The sequence below is a fragment of the Leopardus geoffroyi genome, chromosome C2 (assembly GCF_018350155.1).
Source record: "Leopardus geoffroyi isolate Oge1 chromosome C2, O.geoffroyi_Oge1_pat1.0, whole genome shotgun sequence".
In the NCBI taxonomy this organism is placed as follows: Eukaryota; Metazoa; Chordata; class Mammalia; order Carnivora; family Felidae; genus Leopardus; species Leopardus geoffroyi.
Window position 1 is genome coordinate 151,305,651 of NC_059333.1, and position 16,851 is coordinate 151,322,501.

Sequence of the window (16,851 nt, forward strand, 5' to 3'; positions counted from 1 at the left end):
AGAGGTGCTGTGTCACTCCTCTTGAGGCACTGATGGCTTCAAGTATCATTCTTTCCTAACACATGCAGGTTCCCATGAGTGTGCATTTGTACGGAACTGCAGCAGAGTCACTGACTACTGGCCAAAGGCCAAGAGTCCTCAAAGAAAGATGGCGCCCACCTTGGCACGCTACTGTAATGGCAACTGAACTGCCTTTAAAAATAATTCTCCCCAAACCAAGCCATAAAGCAACTCTTCTACACAGTCCAGCACATGACTCCAGTGAAGCTAAGACAAGTATCCACAGTCAGAAGACACTGAATGCACTCTTGGTTTACCCATACCTGAGTCTGCAGGAGATGAGGCATGATACACAGCTGGTCTTTATGACTCCTAGAAAATAGGAAGACTGCTTCTTCAAGGCACACATAAAGATGGCCATATAGATTGACAGCCCATCTACACTCATCCATCTGTTCCACAGATATTTAGGGCGTTCCACAGATATTTAGGGCGTGCCAGGCCCAGTGCCCAGAGCTCGAGGCACAAAACTGAGTTAGACATGATTCTTGTTGGTGGTCCTGTTGAGGAGAAAAGCTGGACGACGCAGCGCAAACGCACTACCGTGCTGAAACTGGTCTCAGTGGAAATGGGTGGCCACAAATCCCCAATAGTCTTAGCGTTGACTGGCATTATACTGTACTTCCAGGTTCTGCCTACTCTGCTGCCCTTTGGTGGCCATTTCTATTACAAAGTGTTTATCTCTGGCTTGGATTTCCCACCTGAACGTCAGACGCAAGTACGGAATTGCCGACTTGACATCTCTCTGCTTTTCTGTCTTCTCCACTCGGTGAAAGGCAACTTCATTTTCTCAGTCACCCAAGCCACAAACCTCACGGTCTTCCCTGACTCTGTGCCCTCTTACACTGCATATCCCAATAAGGAAATGCAGCAGTATTCACTGTTGGCTCAACCTCTGACACGTATCCAGGATCTGACCACCACTCACCACCCGCTGCACCTCCCCTGCTCTGAGACAGCCCGACCTTTCACCTGGACCGCTGCCTCCTATCAGTTCCTCCGCTGCTAGTCCCGCCTTTCTGTGATGCCTGCCCCCCCCAACCCCCACTGAGCAGCTACAGTGACCCTATAAAGCAGATGTCAGGCCACCATGTCTCCTGTGCTAAAAACTCTGTGATTCCTCCACCTAGAGTGAGATTCAGGGCTTTACCACAGATTCTCCACCTACTACATGGTTTGAGCTCAGGCTGTTGCTGAGATTTCATTCTGTACTAGGTTTCTTTGGCTCCCTCCCTCCTAGCTCCTCGGGGAAACATACAAGGCATGTCCTTAAGTCAGAAACTTGACATCTGTAGGTCCCTCTGCTGCGCCTAATGTCGCCCCAGGTAGCTGCAGAGCTCCCTCCCTCCCTTCCTTCAGATCCCTGCCCAAATGTCCCCAACGTCCCCAGAGAGGTCTTCCCTGAGCAGCCCACGGAAAAACAGCACCTGCCACCCTCCTCCAGTCTCTGCCCCTTTCCCTGCTTTATCTTTATTCATGGCTCTCACCGCTACTGAACGTATCTAAACACATTTTTATTTGTTCATCTCCCCTCTCTCTCCTCCCTCTAGAGCAGTGCCATCCAACAGAAATATGGCATGAGACATATACAGAATTTTGAATTTTTGCGTAGCCATACTAGAGAAAGTAAAAAGAAACCGCGAAAATTACATTTAATGTTTTTTTTCTTTCCCCTCGTATATCTCGTATAACAAGGGCATTTCAAAAATGAAGTCAATACAAAATTATTACTAAGGCAGGACACATTGTTGGGCACTAAATTTGAAATGTGGCGTGTATGTCACACAGCACATCCCAACTCAGGCTCATCACGTTTCCAGTGCTCGGTAGGTACCCATGGTTGGTGGCTGCAGTGTACACCAGCTCAGCTCTAGAATATAAACTCCATGGGACAAAGACTAGGTTTGCTCACCATGTTCCCAGCAGCTTGAACAGTGCCTGGCACGTGGTTTGTAAATCAATTAATTATTTAATTAACAGGGTTTTTTTTTGTCTTCCTTCAAACAAGCACATATTAACCATATATAACATGACAGAGAAAAAAAACCATGATAGAAATAGACATGATTATACCAGAGTGCTTATAATCTAGTCAGGGAGGTAATACGTAAAGAACTGGAAAGTCTGACGTACCCCAAGTGAAAAGGAAAAAAAACCCCACATTTTAAACTGATTAGGAAAGGACATGGTTGGGGCTCAGATGTCGCACAGCCCTGGCTATTTGGAGGAGTGGAGGCAGAAGGCCATAAAGATTATGACAGTTCCCAGGATGACAGTGATAAAAGCTGGACTTGGGGAAAAGTCGGGGACAGATGGTGAGGAGGCAGATTCAGCAGTGCCTGGTCCAGCCCTGCGTGGGGACCAAGTCAGGGGAGGAATTACAAAGGGGTTTTGAGCTCGGTGGCTAAGGAAGAAGACAGTGCCATGATAAACCCATCAGATTCCAAGGGAAAACAGACGGATGGACGAGGGCAGGTAATGATGACTTACTATCTAGTTCCAACACACTAGACCCAACATATGACCTCATTTTGATCACTCTGACCTCTTCCAAATTTAGTCATTTCTACCCAAAGGAGCAGCAACTGTATTTCTCAGAACATTCCACGAGGAAATGCCAACTAGAGCGTTGGAAGAGCCCCTCTCTGGGCCTCAGTATCCTCCTCTATAAAATGAGGAAGGTGGTGCTAGGCCAGGTGACCCCAGCCCAGCCAGATGGCACTTTCCTTATACCAGGTCTTTGGAACTCTTTTTCTGCACCATGGGAGTTGAGTATTCTAACAGGAGATTGTACAGACTCTGTGAGTCTAATTCTTCCAAGAACTGTTCACCTAACACTTTATTCTTCAGCAACAGGAAGATTACTACCTGCCAACAGGAAAATTAAAGCCAAGTTGCAAGCTCCAAATAGCCACTGTCATCACAAGGTATACTTTTCCTGCAGCTAAAACTGTGCAGGGTGAGAAGCCCAAGGAAAACCTTGATGGGGAGGCATGTTTCTGAACGGGCACTATGGTGCCCAGCATTGAAGCTGGTGAACCTTTCTGTGAAGGACAGGGCAGTCTTCCTATACACAGAAGTGTGTGCACATGAAATAAAGACTTGGAACTCAGGGCTAGCGGAGAGGAACATTCTCAGGAAAGCTGTCCCGTGCTACCCAGGAGGGCAACAGAAGCATCTCACCTGAGCCGTTCTTCCTCTTTTTTGCGAAGATTGAAGTCTCGTTGAACCACCTGGAGGACATGCTCCGTTTCGTCGTCGGTCAGACCAGACAGGTCCAGCTTCCTCCCCATGATTTAATACCCAACACAGACGATAACACAAGACCTGAGAAATCAAGGAGAGACCACAAATTGAGGGCAAGAGGAATGCGCTCCAGGGACCAAAATCAACCCATTTTTTTATTAACATGAAATTAATACAGTTTCATCTAAGATGGTGTCTTGCTCTGCTCTCATATTCAGCAAACATTTACAGACGATGTCAGGCCGCAGAGAAAGGGAGAAGGTACCTGATCATCTGCCAGTCTCATTCATCCCACCCAACCCTTAAATTAGAAAAAAAGACATAAATTACTTTTTTTCGATGCAATGAAGCAAGCATACAAGAGAGCTAGTGGCCCTAGCCACTAAATGCCAAAGACAGGATCCAAAACTTTTAAATTTTTGTGACTTGAAGTTTTAAATTCCAAGTATTATCTATAATTCCAAGATAAAATAAATTATAATACTTTTTAAAATATCCTATATACACTATATCCCCTGAACTTCTTCAGGGGAATAAACTTCTAATGTTTATTTATTTTTGAGAGAGAGAGAGAGAATGAGAGGCAGAGGGGCAGAGAGAGAAGGAGACACAGAATCCGAAGCAGGCTCCAGGCTCTGAGCTGTCAGCACAGAGCCCGAGGTGGGGCTCGAACTCACAGACCACGAGATAATGACCTGAGCTGAAGTCAGAGGCTTAACTGACTGAGCCACCCAGGCGCCCCTATCCCCTGAACTTTTAATCATATGGCTCTAAAATATAAACTAGAAACCAATAAACTCTCTTCCGCAAAAGGAAAAAATACAGTAAAATAATCTTATTTAGCCATTTTCTCAGTGGTAGAAAAGATGCTATTTCAAAGGAGCACCTCCCAGCAGTGCATGCCTAGAAATTACAGGAAGCAATATTTTTAAAAATCATTTTTAATGAAGAGCTGTATCCATTTATAAAATCAAACACAGAATTCCAGAAAACTGCCTAGAACTGAAGATCAGCATAAACCTGAATGCAACCATCGTCCGTAAAGTATTAGCAGAACCAATGCAGCAAGATTTCAAAAAGATGATTATATATATAGACCAAGTGGGTTTTATCTAAACAGTTCCAGGTTGGTTCAACATTCAAAATCAACCAGTGTAATTCACCACATTAACAGAATAAAATGGAAAAATCATATGATCGGTTCAATGCCCATTCGTGACAGAAGCCCTCTGCAAACTTAGACTACAAGGAAATTTCCTCCATTATATATAGGACAGGGCATGGAAGGAAGAAAGGAAGGAAGGAAGGAAGGAAGGAAGGAAGGAAGGAAGGAAGGAAGGAGGTGGGGGGAGAGAGAGAGAGAGAGAGAAGAAGAAGAAGAAGAAGAAGAAGAAGAAAGGGAGAGAGAAAGCAAGAAAGGAAGAAAGAAAGAGAGAGAGAGAGAGAAAGGGAAAGAAAGAAAACCTAAACTAAAATGAACATCATACTCAATCACAAAAGACCAAATGCTCTCCCTAAAGGTCAAGAACAAGGCTCAAACATCCACTCTCACTACCTCTACTCATTGTGGAATGCCTTTATTATAAAGCTACATTAATTAAGACAGAGTGGTATTGACCTACAGGCAGGTGTATTGGTTTGCAAAGCTGCTATAACAGAGTACCATAGACTAGGTGGCGTGAACACCAGAAAAAATTTCCTCATGGTTCTGGAAGCTAGAAGTCTGAGATCAAGGGGTCGACAGGGTTGGGTTCTTCTGAAGCCTCTCTCCCTAGCTTGCAGATGGCCATCTTCCCCCTGTGTTTTCACATGGTATTCTCTCCATATGTATCAATGTCTAAATGTCTTCTTATAAGGACACTATACATATTGGATTATGGTCCACCCTAATAGCCTCATTTTAACCTAACTGCCTCTTTAAATGTCCTATCTCCAAATACAGTCATAATTTGAGGCACTGGGGTTAAGACTTCAACATATGAGTTTTGGGGTGACAGCTTGGCCCACACCCTCTACCCTTTGGTTCCCCAAATTTATGGCCTTCTCACATGCAAAATATATTCAGCCCATCCAAACAGCCACAAAAGTCTTAGCCCATTCCAGCATCAACTCTAAGTACAAAGTCTCCTTTAAATATTATCTAATTTAGGTACAGGCAAGTCGTGAGCAATGATTCATCCTGAGGTAAAATTCTTTTCCAGCTGTGAACCTGTGAAATCTGGCAAGTTACCTGTTCCAAAATGGAAGACACAGGAGAGGCATTGGATTGACATTCCCAGTCTTGGTGGGAGAAACTGAAAGGAGGAAAGGGGTCTTGGGTCTCAAGCATATCTGAGAGCAGAGCAAATTTCATTAGATTTTAAGCCTCAAGAATAAGTCCCTTCCTCCGTGCCCCCAAGTGGCCCTCCCTTCTGAGCCCACCAGGGTGGCTATCCCACTCCCCTGGCCCTGTAGCCACAGCAGCTTGCCCTGCTGAAACTGAGGAGGTGGCCCTGCCACAGGAGGAGTCCCACCCCACAGGCCACGGTGGCAGTCCAGCTCCAGGGACCTCCGAATTACCTTCGGGATCATTCTTCCCCTTTCTTGAAGGATAACACAACGCGTGAAGCCAGATAGCTCTATTGGCCACATCCCGCAGAATCTCAGAGGACCACCAGGCTGCTTTCATTTCATCCTGTCTCTGTTTAGCCTGAACTGGCAGTGCTTCTGCTGATATGAATTCTCAAAAACTCTGTTGGCTTCCCATGCAATACACAGAAGGCCAAACCATCAAACAAGAGGGTCCTCTACAGCTCTCTCCTGGGTAACCAAAGCTCTATTCCTGGTTTCTGCTGAAATGGCTGATCCGATCCCTGAGTTGTTCTCATAATCCGTGTAGCAAGTGGCTGTCCAGCCACACCCTTGATGTTCTCCCCAGACACACTTTCTCATGTTTTGCAATATGGATAGACTGAGAACTTTACAAATCTTAACATCCTGGTTCCTTCTGCTTAACAATCTCTTCTTCAACTCATCTCTCTACTCTTGCACTTTACTAGAAGCAGCAAGGCCAGACCAGGCCACGCTTCAACACTTTGCTTAGACGTCTCCTCAGCTAAATACCCAAGTTCATCACTGACAAGTTCCACCTTCCACAGAACACTAGAACACAACTTGGCCAAATTCTCGGCCGCTTCATACAAGGATCCAATTCCTTCACTTCCAATAACGTGTTCCTCATTTCTGTCTGAGCCCTCAACAGAAGTACTTTAAACATTCACATTTTGACCACCTTTCTATTCACAATGATACCCGTATTCTCTCAGAAGGTACCTCTCTTCTTCCCGAGCCCTCAGCATCATCACCTTTACCATCCATATTTCCACCAACAGTCTCCTCAAGGCAACCTCAGCTTTTTCTAGCGTGTGACTCAGGACGCCTCCACCTTCACCCATGAGCCCCTTCCAAAGCCACTTGCACACGTTTACATAGAAATAACAGAAAACGAGAGATGAAAAGACGCTTAATTTCACCTGTAATTACAGAATTGCACATCAAAACCACATTTCACACCCATCAAAATAAAGAGCCTTTATCAAGTGTTGACAGGAGGAGGGACAATGGCGGCTTTCACATAGCGTGTACATATTGACCCGATTGCTTTGTGACACAATTATCGTTTTCAAAGCTGACGATGCATGTACCCTATGAACTAGCATTTCTGCCACACCTGGGTGTATGCCTCAGATACAATCTTGCAAACGTGCACCAAGAGGTAGGGATTTGGTTGGCTCACATGAAATTTCTAAATCTGCACCATTCCAATTTATAAAAATGTCTATTTCACGTAGTTCGACCTAGCAGGAGATGTTACTAGCAGTCACATTCAAAAAAGCAAAAAGTAAAACAAATCAAATAAAACCTGCAAACTACCCTGAACATCCATTAATGGCAAGATCAACAGATATGTATATTTATTTCACATAATGGAGTTCCCCACTGCAGTGAAAAACGGCATGCCGTAGGTCTATCCACCAACATGGATGAATCTTAAAACATAATGTTGAGACGGAAAAGCACACCATATGTACACACATGTGCAGCAGGCACACACTATAATCCTGTTTATAAACAGTTCAAAAGCATAAAAAGTCAAAGCATGTATTTTTTAGGAACAAATATGGTAAAACTCTAAAGAGCAGGATGGGATCACTGAGGGAGAGGGAGGGTTTGGGGATAATTACCTAGAGGCTTCACAGCTCTCACTGGAAAGACAGTGTTACTGCTGCTGTTTCTTATTATTACTACCGTTATTATTAAGTAATAATTATATTAATAGTATATTATTATTACTTACCATTATTATTATTAAAAGTCCAACTTTTATATACACTTTTGTCTGTAAGGTATCTTTTATAAGCATATAAACTCAAGTAAACGTAACACTACACAAAACTCATGTAATTTGACCATAATTAGAGCAAACATTTGAAACACTGTCCAGCGAATATGCTGAGAAGTGTAAGAAAAATGATGAAAATGATTTTGACAAGTAAGTCGTGAAGGTGAAAAGTACAGCATGGAGAATATAGCCAATAATCTTCCAATAACACTGTATGGTGACAGATGGTGACAACACTTGTTGTGGTGAGCAGTGAGTAATGTACAAACTTGTCAAATCACTGCGTTGTGCACCTGACACTAACACAAATAACACTGTATGCCCAACTATCCTTCAACAATAAAAAATTGTAAATTGTTAAATAATGATTTTGGTAGATCACTACTGGTTGAGCACCTACTATGTTTCAGAGGAAATATAGATATAAAGATATAGATATCTGTATACAGATATCTATATACGGATAGATATACATACAGATATCTATATACAGATAGATATATATACAGATATAGATATAGATACAGATATAGATATAGACACAGATACAGGTATAGATACAGATATAGATATAGATACAGAGATAGACATAGATACAGACATAAATACAGATCTAGATACAGAGATAGATACAGATATAAATACAGATATAGATACAGATATAGATATATTACACTTGATATTCTTAACTCTCACAAACCACAGCCATTGCTGCCACTCACAGATGAGAAGGTGCGGATTCATGGTTCCACGTTCTGGCTGTAAAACAGATAAATGACAAAAGACCGCTAGGGTCTGACTGGGTCTCTATCTGGCTCAGAGTCCACACCTTTACTCCATGTGTAGGCCTTCCTGTGAGATGCAGAGGGAAACTCTAGACCTCAGGTTTTCACCCTTGGGGTCTAGAGTTCCCTGCCCTCTCTTTCTAACATGTTAGAACAGGGGATCCCATCACTTGGCTGCTATTCAGACAAACCTGCTCTTTTAGTTTCCAAATAATGGCAACAAACGCAGAGAACAGAGAAGTGTCAGTCCTTAAACGTCCTCTGTTAAATGACTTTAAAACCCCATGCCTGTATGATACAAACGAACCTCAAAATTTAGCCAAAATATCACAACAGGAGTCCCAACTATTTGAAAAAAGAAAAAAGATTTTTCACGCCTCTTAGGCTACTTGTCAAAAGTAAATCTGTGGGCCGCTTTGCACACATGGTGTTGGGTGGGGTGGGGGGGGGGCGGTGGGGGTAGGGAGAGAGCCTAGTGCACCTGCTGGTCCGCAGAAGTAAATTAGAAGTAAGACTCCACTCTTAGGCTGCCAGGCCAAGGGGAACTCCATAAGCTGCCGTCTTCAAATCCCTCGACGAGCAGGAAGAAACAGATCAGAGGGCACAGGGAAAATGCAGACTGACTTCTTCCTTCAAAACACCCCATTAAAGGTGATAATGGCACTTTGGAGTTTCCCCGAAAGTGACATATCTGTCCCCTTCACTTCACTTCACTGGCTTTTGGTTTCTGAGAATTCTAACTGAGTTTCTAAGATGCCCAGTTAGTGAAAGACAGAAATGGCAGCTCTGATCATCTCAAATCTAAATAGAATGCTCGGGACTCCAAAGGGATACATGGTTTCTGTAAAGAAATAAATAAAGTAGCTCTACATGGACAAGGCGGAGAACAATGAGAAAACCTTTCGGGAAAATGGGGAAAGCGTCTTCCTTTTCTAGAGTAAACACAATTAGATTTCCCATGTAACAACAGAAATGGCGTCTCAGAGCTAGAGAAGCCTCACATCCACGAGTCACAGGTCACTTAGGTATGACCTCTTCGTTTACAGATGAGAGAGGGTAAACATAGGAAATGGAAGAGGGTTCCCCAACACATAAACTGGTTCAGAAGCTCCTGGTTTCCAGAACAGTGCTTTTGCTCCTGGATCTCTCTGGTTTATAAGTAAGACGGTAGCAGAGAGAATACAATATTGTAATAACACATACTTTTGGTAAACTACATGCTATATCTTTCATCTGATTTCTTCCCTTAATATGTCATAAAATTCTTTCCTTTTAAGACATTTTTATGGATCCAAAATATTCCATAGTATGGTGGTAGCACAATTTAACCAATCATACTTGCATACTTTCTGCTTATTTTCAATATTTTTCTATCATAAACAACACTAAGATTGGGGCGCTTGGGTGGCTCAGTCAGTTAAGTGTCTGACTTTGGCTCAGGTCATGATCTCACGGTCTGTGGGTTCGGGCCCTGCATTGGGCTCTGTACTGACAGCTCAGAGCCTGGAACCTACTTTGGATTCTGTATCTCCCTCTCTCTGCCTCTCCCCAGCTTGTGTTCTCTCTCTCTCTCTCTCTCTCTCTCTCTCTCTCTCTCTCTCTCTCTCTATCTCTCTGTCAATAATAAATAAACTTAAAAAAAATAAACAACACTAAGATGAACATCTTTGTACATATATCCTTGCACATTCTTAAAGAAAATTCTTAGACCAAAACAGCTGAGTCAATGCTTAGGCATATTTGATAATAGCTGCCAGATTGCTATTAAATGTATTTCTCTTACTAGGATATATGAATGGCTGTGTTCCTCAAATCTTATTAAATGAAAATGGCAAGTTATTATAATTAGCGGTGCTTTGGTTACTAGTATATGGAATATATCATTAAACCTTGTTTTGGACCTTGATAGTTGTGGAATTATCTACTTTCATGAGCTGTGTTATTTGATCTTTTAGAGAATCTTATGTACTTCTTAGTATTTTAAAAGTATGCTTAATATATTAAAATAATCATCTGTCCTGTTTTTCCCCAAATTGCCACTGGCCTTTTAATTTTATTCATCTTATGTTTTGCCATGTGAACTTCCCTGTTTTATGCAGTAAAACGTTGGGTGTTATTTTTAAGTTATCATCAAGTATGCATAAACTCCTACCTATTCTCTACTCCTTTATGAGAATACCTAATACTGTAAAGACAGAAGATCTTTCCCAGGTTAAGTGACACATTCCTCAGTCAATAAAAAATTCATTTGAATTTTTGCTCCTAGCTTGGCAAAGATGTTTTAAGGTTCATCTGGAAACATAAATGGATAATGTTAGCCAGACAATTCTGAAAAGGAAAAATGATGAGAGGTGATTTGCAATAGTAGGTTTTAAAGTGTGATACTGGCATGAGATCAGCTGGTAGATCACCACCTTAGGACAGGGCAGGACAGAACGTCCCAACAAAGTCCCATATGTGTCTGTGTGTCTGTGTATCTATCTGTTCATGGATCATCTAAGTCAGATAGATAGATGGGTCAATAAATGGTATTGGGTCAGTTGGCCAATCATATCAGGTTTGTGAGATTTCTAAGGACATCTGTTAGTGAGTTAAAGAAACTAAAGTGATAAAAACAAATGAAGAGGAAAATGGAAAATTTATTGCTGAGATGAAAACGCATGTGGTGCAAAGCAGCATTATGAATAATAGACCCAAACTAGGAACTAGGCAAATACTCTTCAATAGAAGACTAAAGGGTAGCATATTCACCAGTGGAATACTACATGCCAATAAGTATGGGTAAACTACAACTACATACACCAGTGTGACTGAATCTCATGAATATTACGCTAAGCAAAATAAGTTAGACATGGAGATTCCAATTATACAAAGTTCAGAATCAGGCAGTACTATTCTGTCGTGTGAAAAGTAGGATAGTGGTCATCACTGGGCAGGAAAACAGTGGCCAGAAAGGGCAAGGCTGGGGACTGTTAATGCTGTTTCCGACCTGGGTGCCAGTTACACAAATGTGTTCAATTTGTGAACATCCACCAACGTGTACGCTTTTGATTTGTGTATTCTCCTATGTGTGACATGGCTCAATAAAAGGTAGAAAATACAGTATGAACAGTAAAATCCTGATGTGAACAGATAAACTCAAAATATACACTGAAAGATAATCACAAGAAATATTATCAAGGGTTATCTCTGAATGGTTAAATTTCGTATGATGCAATTTTTGAAAATTCGCTTCTGCGTGTTTTTTCCCTTTCTTCTACAATAAACACCATTTGAATAATTAAACACACATTATCAAGGATATGTATGAGGGTATTCTCCTTAATGCTATTTGCAATAGCAAATCTGTTTAAACAACTTAAATGTCTAATGACAGACCATTGGTTAAATCTGCTATATCTCTGAGACAGTATATTCAAATGCTATAAAAATGATATATTATTGACATGGAAAAATACAACATAGTTATGACTGAAAATTACATACTGGAAACTGTATTAAGTGATTTCAATTGTTTTATTTTTCTTAAAAAAAAGTCTGAATTCCAATGAAAAGAGACTCTTAAAAACTGAGAATCAACTGAGGGTTGATGGGGGGTGGAAGGGAGGGGAAAGTGGGTGATGGGCACTGGGGGGCACCTGTTGGGATGAGCACTGGGTGTTGTATGGAAACCAATTTGACAATAAATTTCATATTAAAAAGAAAGAACAACCAAAAAAATGAAAAGAATAGAATGACAAATCATATGCCAAACATTCATAGTTATTATTTCTGGATGATTGGATTTCTTAAAACTTTTAATTATTTTTTATGTTTTTGCTTATTTATGCTTTCCAATTTTCCCACAATGAACATGGATTACTTTCTTAATGAAAAATGTTACTTTGAACACTAACAAAGCTAGTAATAACATTGGAAGAGTAACTCAAAATTATAATACATGATCTTGACATTATAACAGGATCATGATAACTAAAATGTCAAAGGAGAAGCCTGATGTTATCATAATACAGGAAAGAGTCTGAAAACTGCTCACTACTCAATTATGTTGTATTTCACATCAGTTTATAGCTCCAGATACCCTAAAACAAGAAGAGCTATAAGACCAATCACTAAAAAATCCCTTTTTATGTCAAAGCCTTGAAATAATGCCTGATGGATATGCTATTAGCATCAACTGATAAATAACTCATATCAATTCAGGTTCCTAATATGCTCCAGAAACCAAAGAATATTTAAATCTCAAGACTTGGAAAACCTTTAAAAACCTGGGGTTGAGCAAAAGATAATTGGAAATTTTAGTATAATTAATGCACAAATGGGTAAATTCTTCCAATCTTGATAGGCCAACAAAAAGAAAACAGCTTGGCCTGAGGCCGTCTGTAAACAGTACAATTCTCAAAATGTGGAGAACAGAAAACCCACCTATAAAAGAGGTGGGGGTCTTACTTATGAAACCATGCAGCCCATTCAAGACTGAACAGTGTTTTAATTCTGTGCGTGGTCAAATTTGATGACAGCAGCTTAGGCAGGAAACCAAACAAAGTCTCATCATACCCAGCTTCCATTTGGAGGTTTTCCATGTGACACAAAACAGCAGTGTGCTCACATGTATTCACCTGGACTTCCGCAAGACATTATGGAAGACGTATTTGATTGCAAGCGTCAGAGAAAAAAACGACCTGTGTCAGCCACCCTGAAAAGCAAAGCAGAAGCTAGATTGTAACAAAGTAGCAGATGCCTGGCAGCAGCTGTTCACGAGTGATTTTCTTTATATTTTCAAAGCTCTCTATAGCTGTAAATGGCTCATAACTTTGAAGTTAGAAGACCCAACACAAGTAGAATCGTCTGTATTATTCCTGGACAGAAGTAACAACCATGAGGGAGGACACAGACACTTCTACAGGAAACTGGTTAGTACAAACCTCGCAAATGAAAAAAAAAAAAAAAAAGTAACTCCAAGGACACTAAGTGCATACATACATAATTTATGGAAAGTTCATCATAAAAGGTCAGTGTCTATCTACACAAGTGACATTCTAGAAAGGTACTAAGAAGAAAAAGGTCAAGGACAGACAATTGAATGAGATCTTTACAAACCCACAATGTGTGATATGATGAATCTAACAGAAAGAGAAAAGTAAAAAGGTTAACTTGCAATGTCCGAAATTCTGAAGGTGATAAAATGATAAAACTGTAAATACAGCTTGAGCTTCCCTCTTTGACCATGGCTAGATGTTGACTAGAATTGAAAATAAATGTTCTTATCCCTCAAAAAAAATCTAAATGTTGGAACTCTCCCAGGATAAAAAGAAAAAAAGAAAAAAAAAAACTTTCCCTGGAAAGAAACACACACACACACACACAGACGCACACGCACACACACGAGACGTATTTTTCACTGGGTCTGTTCTTTGGAGCAAGTGGTACTTGGGCTGTAGGGCTCAATGACCTTCATTCCTTCACCTTTAAGAGTGGCTATCCCTGCCACAACAGCCTGCTTCTCTGAGACTCCCCCTTTCCCTACACACAGGAATGGCCCAGAGCAGACACGCTGCGCCACGGGGGCACAGCTGATTGGACCAGGGATGGCAGAGTCCCTTGTCTGGGAATGCTATTAACATTCAGCTAGAGTGTGTTGCTCTTGGTGGCCTGCTGCAATCCCACCTGAAAATGCCACCAAATGACTTTTAAAATAAAGGTGTTAATTATTGGGCCTTTTGCAGCTTAAACAGAATCTAGACTGACTTCTAGTTCAAGCCGGGTGTGTGAATGTCGACATTTCCCCCTTCTCCCCCTGGAAATCATCCAAAAAATCAACAAGGAAAATGAGAAACAAAATGCAAGTTTCATTTCAGCTAAACCAGGAGACAACTAAAACTATAGAGACCGAATGTAAGTGGAGAAACAGAGGAAATTCAGTTGGAGGAAGAGAAGAGAAAAGGCTGCAGAGCTTACAGCTGAAGGTCTCAGCAAAACTACCCTTCTCGAAGGCAAAGGACACAGGCTGACATTTCAACTCTTGCTTGAAACAGGAGAGGTAGACCAGCTGGCTCCATGAGCTTGTGTGGATGCAGTGTTTTGTCTGTTTCTTTCTTCCCCCATAAAGAAAATGGCCACAATTTACAAGGAATCACAAAGAAAACTTATTTACAAGAAGCAGTCTTCCTTTTGTGCCCTAAAGAAAACACAATCTTTTCATTACCCAAAAATAAAAGAGTTAAATCAACACAAAACAAAAAAATCTTCCTTTCTTCATTGGCTTTGGTAAAATAAAGGCCAGTTCTAAAAAAACAAAAACAAAAACAAAACAAAATAAAACAAAACTCCACCTAGCAGAACCACATCCCCAATCTCTATAAACCTTTCACAATAATTATTCAGGAAAAATTAAACTCCTTTGATGATGAATAATAAAAAAGAAAAAAACCCTCAGGGACTACATAAAAACATTCGAAGATAAGAACAAATGAGCAAGAAAGGCAAGCAGCAAGGGAAGATCTCTCATTACAAGACATTTGATGAAGCAATGGAGTGACCAAAGAGTTTTAAGAAATTAAACACTTATTGATCAAATCACAGCCATGAATAAAGAAACAGGAAAAAATACCAAAGTATCAAGAGATGATAAAATGTGAATTGACAGCGCTTGGGAAAGGAGTGGGGAAAACTACAACCACTACAGAAATTATGCCAAGAAGGCAGTCGAGGTAGCTGAGAAACCAGCAGAACAAAGTGAGAGACACGGTAGACAGAAGCCATGAGAAAGGGGCCAAAGTGAAACAGAAATAAAGTCAGAAAGATCGGGGAGAATATTGTAGATATGGAGGAAACCTAGAAGAGACCCAAAAGAAGGAAATGAAAATACTAGAACATAAGCAATTCCTGAAGATTTTGAGACTACACTGGGTCTGAAGGAAAAATGACCTTTTCAATTTTGAATTTTTGTAAGCTACAAAAATAATGGGTAACATAAGCAGATCTCACACAGCACCAGAATAATTCCAAAATACAGGACTAACTTAAAGGTAAAAAAATAAAACCATAAAGGTAATAAAAGAAAACAGGAGAAAATTCTTTCATAATCTCAGAGGGGAAAACCATTTCTAAATAAGACACAAAATTCAGAAGCCATTGAAAACAATGGATAAATTCAACATAAGATTGGAAATGTCTGCATAATAAGGTACCAAAACATTATGAGCAGAGTTAAGTGACAAAGAAGAAAGAAAAATACATCTTACATCAAAGACAAAAAGATAATTTCCTTCAATATAAAAACTTTGACAAGTAAGAAAAAAAAGAACAAAAGCCCAATAGAAAAATGGACAGAGAGTAATAAAAATAAAAAGAAATAGAGTGCACCAAAAGAACTATCAATGGCTCATAAACCTATCAAACACATAAAAAGACAAATGCAAATTGAAAGACTTTTTTTTCACCGATCAGATCTGCAAAGATTCAAAAGCTTAGTATCATGCTGTGCTGATAAGTCTTTAAGAAAACAGGCACTCTTGTCCATCGCTGTGAGGACTGTAAATGTATGATCTCTGTGGAGGACAATTTGCTAATATCTATTGATATTATATGTAGGTGGATGGATGGGTGGATGGATGGACGGACGGATGGATAGATATCCTTTCATTCAGCAATTCCACTTCTAAGAGTTCATCCCACAGAGATAATACACATGTTTATGCAAAATGGCATATTTAGAAAGATCACTAGAGAACTAAGTGAAAAATAACAATGGGCTAGTCATACAATGGAAAACTATGTAGCTATTAAGAAAAAAATGAAGAAACTGTATGAGCTGATACGGAAAATTCTTCAAATACAGGGTTAAGTACAGGGTGCACAACAGTAGGTACAAAAAGCAAAGTGCCCAACAGTAGGTGTACCATACCATCATTTGTATAAAAAGAGAACAAAATATATGTTTCTAAGGTATATGTGCATACACACGTTTGCTTGTATGTGCATAAATGTCTCTGGAAAAATGCATGGGAAAAACCCAGTAGCATGACTTACCTAAAGAGAAGGGTAACTATGGTCAGGGATGTGAAACATACTTTTTTAAAAAAATTATTTAAATCCAACATATAGTGTAATCATGACTTCAGGAATAGAATTCAGTGATTCATCACCTACATATAACACTCAGTGCTCATCCCAACAAGTGCCCTTCTTAACACCCATCACCCATTTAGCCCATCCCTCCCACCCAACATCCTGCCTGCAACCCTCAGTTTGCTCCCTGTATTTAGAGTCCTTTACGACAGAGAGGGAGGCAAACCATAAGAGACTCTTAAGTACAGAGAACAAACTGAGGTTGATTAGGGGTGGGGGGTAGGAATGGGTGATGGGCATTGAGGAGGG

At 40.5% G+C, this 16,851-nt stretch overlaps 1 protein-coding gene across 5 annotated transcripts in view; it reads right to left on the bottom strand.

Moving 5' to 3' along the window:
* The window catches only part of LOC123575777 (myosin VIIA and Rab interacting protein), a 372,974-nt gene that overhangs the window by 315,372 nt on the left and 40,751 nt on the right, over positions 1–16,851 (bottom strand). For all 5 annotated transcript variants that reach the window (XM_045436470.1, XM_045436473.1, XM_045436469.1 and 2 more), the window contains exon 2: positions 3,244–3,387. In XM_045436470.1, coding sequence (XP_045292426.1) covers positions 3,244–3,353 — 110 coding nt within the window. In that variant the 5' untranslated portion in view covers positions 3,354–3,387. The remainder of the gene's footprint in view (positions 1–3,243; positions 3,388–16,851) is intronic.